This window comes from Chrysochloris asiatica, unplaced genomic scaffold (genome assembly GCF_000296735.1).
Source record: "Chrysochloris asiatica unplaced genomic scaffold, ChrAsi1.0 scaffold00061, whole genome shotgun sequence".
Taxonomy (NCBI): Eukaryota; Metazoa; Chordata; class Mammalia; order Afrosoricida; family Chrysochloridae; genus Chrysochloris; species Chrysochloris asiatica.
In genome coordinates, this window is record NW_006408579.1 from 402,870 (window position 1) to 404,986 (window position 2,117).

A 2,117-nucleotide genomic window follows, 5' to 3' on the forward strand; every position below is an offset into this window, starting at 1 on the left:
ACTCGATGGCACCTGACAACAACAACAAGGAAAAGAAGAGAGACTAGGATACTTGCTTGTGAAGTATTTTTGTAAATCTTCACAGCAGAGTGATGTAATGTCACAATGCGGACAGTAACGTTTCAAGAGTGAGTTGAAGGCAGTGTGGGTAAGTCGTTGAGGATGACGTCATGGGTGTCATGCCAGGGCAGTGGGACTGAAGAGAGGTGAGCCTGAGGAAGCAGATAACACAAGGTTCAGGAGGGTCAAGGCATTCTGGGCCAGAAGCTCAGTCACCAAGGGATTCAAGAAGCCAAAATGTGATCATCAGAGGGCAGAAAAGCTAGAGCATCCCAACAATCAATGAAATTCTCCCCATGGTGAAAGCTAATAAAGGCAAGTTAACTCTATGATAATTGGTTATAAACAGGCAGTCAATTGAAAAGATGTTTCCTTGGTGGTGTGACCTGCTTCCAATATAATGGACACTCAGGAAAAGCTTGCTCTCTCTTCACTGGGGACCTGGGAGTCTACAATCGTGGGCCATTTCCTTGATACAAACTTCTCTTTACAGATACATATACAAATTTTACTGGTTTTGCTTCTCTAGAGAACCCAGCCTAAGATACCAGTTCATTTTCATAGACTGGGAATCAAGTCCCATACTCCCCTGGTACTATTACTCACAGACAGAGGTAGGGGGACTGCATAGAACGCGAAGGTAACATATTGGTGCTTTTTGAGAAATAAGTCAGGCTGAGTCTGGAGCAGAATTGTTTACATTTCATTTTACTGATGCCTTCCTGAGAGGAAGTTGATGGGGATTCAAGTTTATCTGATGGGTGGACTAGGTAGCAGCTAATAGGTAGTTATTTTGGTTATATTATTATTATGTTTCAGTCTCTTAACATTTCCTAGAGTTTCACTAAATTCCTAAAAATTTCTCCTGTGGCCAAGTGATGTACTGATCAATCAGCCAGCTGTGCTACTTCTTCTGTGTGGCAGGGTTTTTACCAAAGAGAAGACTGCAGGGGATGTTCTGCCCAATCCGAGGAGGCTTCTTCATCCTTCAACTTCACGATGAACTCTTATACGAAGTGGCAGAAGATGATGTTGTTCAGGTATTTTTACAGTGTGTGTGTATGCATCATTCTATCAGAAGCTAAGATGTTGAAAGCCAGGCAAACAGCTTTTTCCCATGATTGAGACTTCTAGAAACCTGCTCCAGCCCAAGGATGGTGAATATGAAATGTTGAGTCTTTGCAGTTAGAGAGCAGCTCACCGTGGTTCGCCCCACGCTCATTCTTAAACAAAACAAAATTCCCGATGCCAGAGATGGTTTTGGTCTGGGAGAAGTTACATTTGAATTTGGAATCTTGATCTAAGAGTTTCAAAGCTCCAAACATTCTAGCTAAAATTATAAGAACTTCTGCCTGGCAATAATGACCAGTTTGGAATGCCTAACTCTTCTGATTTTAAGCCCTGTTAAGTGATGAGCACCAGTCTGTTTATCACCTTCTCAGTGGGTGGATTGGGAGCATTCTTCTTTGATTGGACAGCATGTTAATATTATCAGTGTTGTTTTGCAGGTAGCTCAGATTGTCAAGACAGAAATGGAACGTGCCATTAAGCTTTCTGTGAAGCTGAAAGTGAAAGTGAAAATTGGTGCCAGCTGGGGTGAGCTGAAGGACTTCGATGTGTAATTGTGCCTCCAGCAAGTCTCCCCAGGGAAGCTGGTAGGGTCCAGCCACATGGAAAAGCAAGAGCCTTAATGCACTTAGTGAAAACAGAAGCCATCAAATCTTGATAAATTTAGGGCGTTAATTTTGAAATGATGACTTCTAAATGTGTACCAAAGTTTACTCTGTAGTGTAAAGAAACTACTTCTTTGTTTTCTTTTGAGGCAAATAACAAGTTTAATGTTTACACTCACTCTGAAAGAGTAGCTATGAAGTTGCCTTTAAACAGGTTCAGAAAACATACTTGAAGTATGCACTTAGCACTTTCGGGCCTCATGCATCTGGGTTGAGCATGAAGAAACTGGAGCCGCTGCCCCAGGAGCATTTCAGGCCCACTTCTGTCTCTTTTCCAGGAGTCAGACCCTGAACTCTAGACCCCAACAGGGTCCATAGGCTGCA

General features: G+C 42.6%; 1 protein-coding gene across 1 annotated transcript in view; it reads left to right on the forward strand.

The window, feature by feature from the left end:
- Positions 1-1,682, forward strand: part of POLQ (polymerase (DNA directed), theta) — a 178,955-nt gene extending 177,273 nt beyond the window's left edge. Inside the window, exons 28-29 of the mRNA XM_006864198.1 lie at positions 985-1,100; positions 1,569-1,682. Of these exons, the coding sequence (XP_006864260.1) occupies positions 985-1,100; positions 1,569-1,682 (230 nt within the window). The remainder of the gene's footprint in view (positions 1-984; positions 1,101-1,568) is intronic.
- Positions 1,683-2,117: the final 435 nt, after the last annotated feature.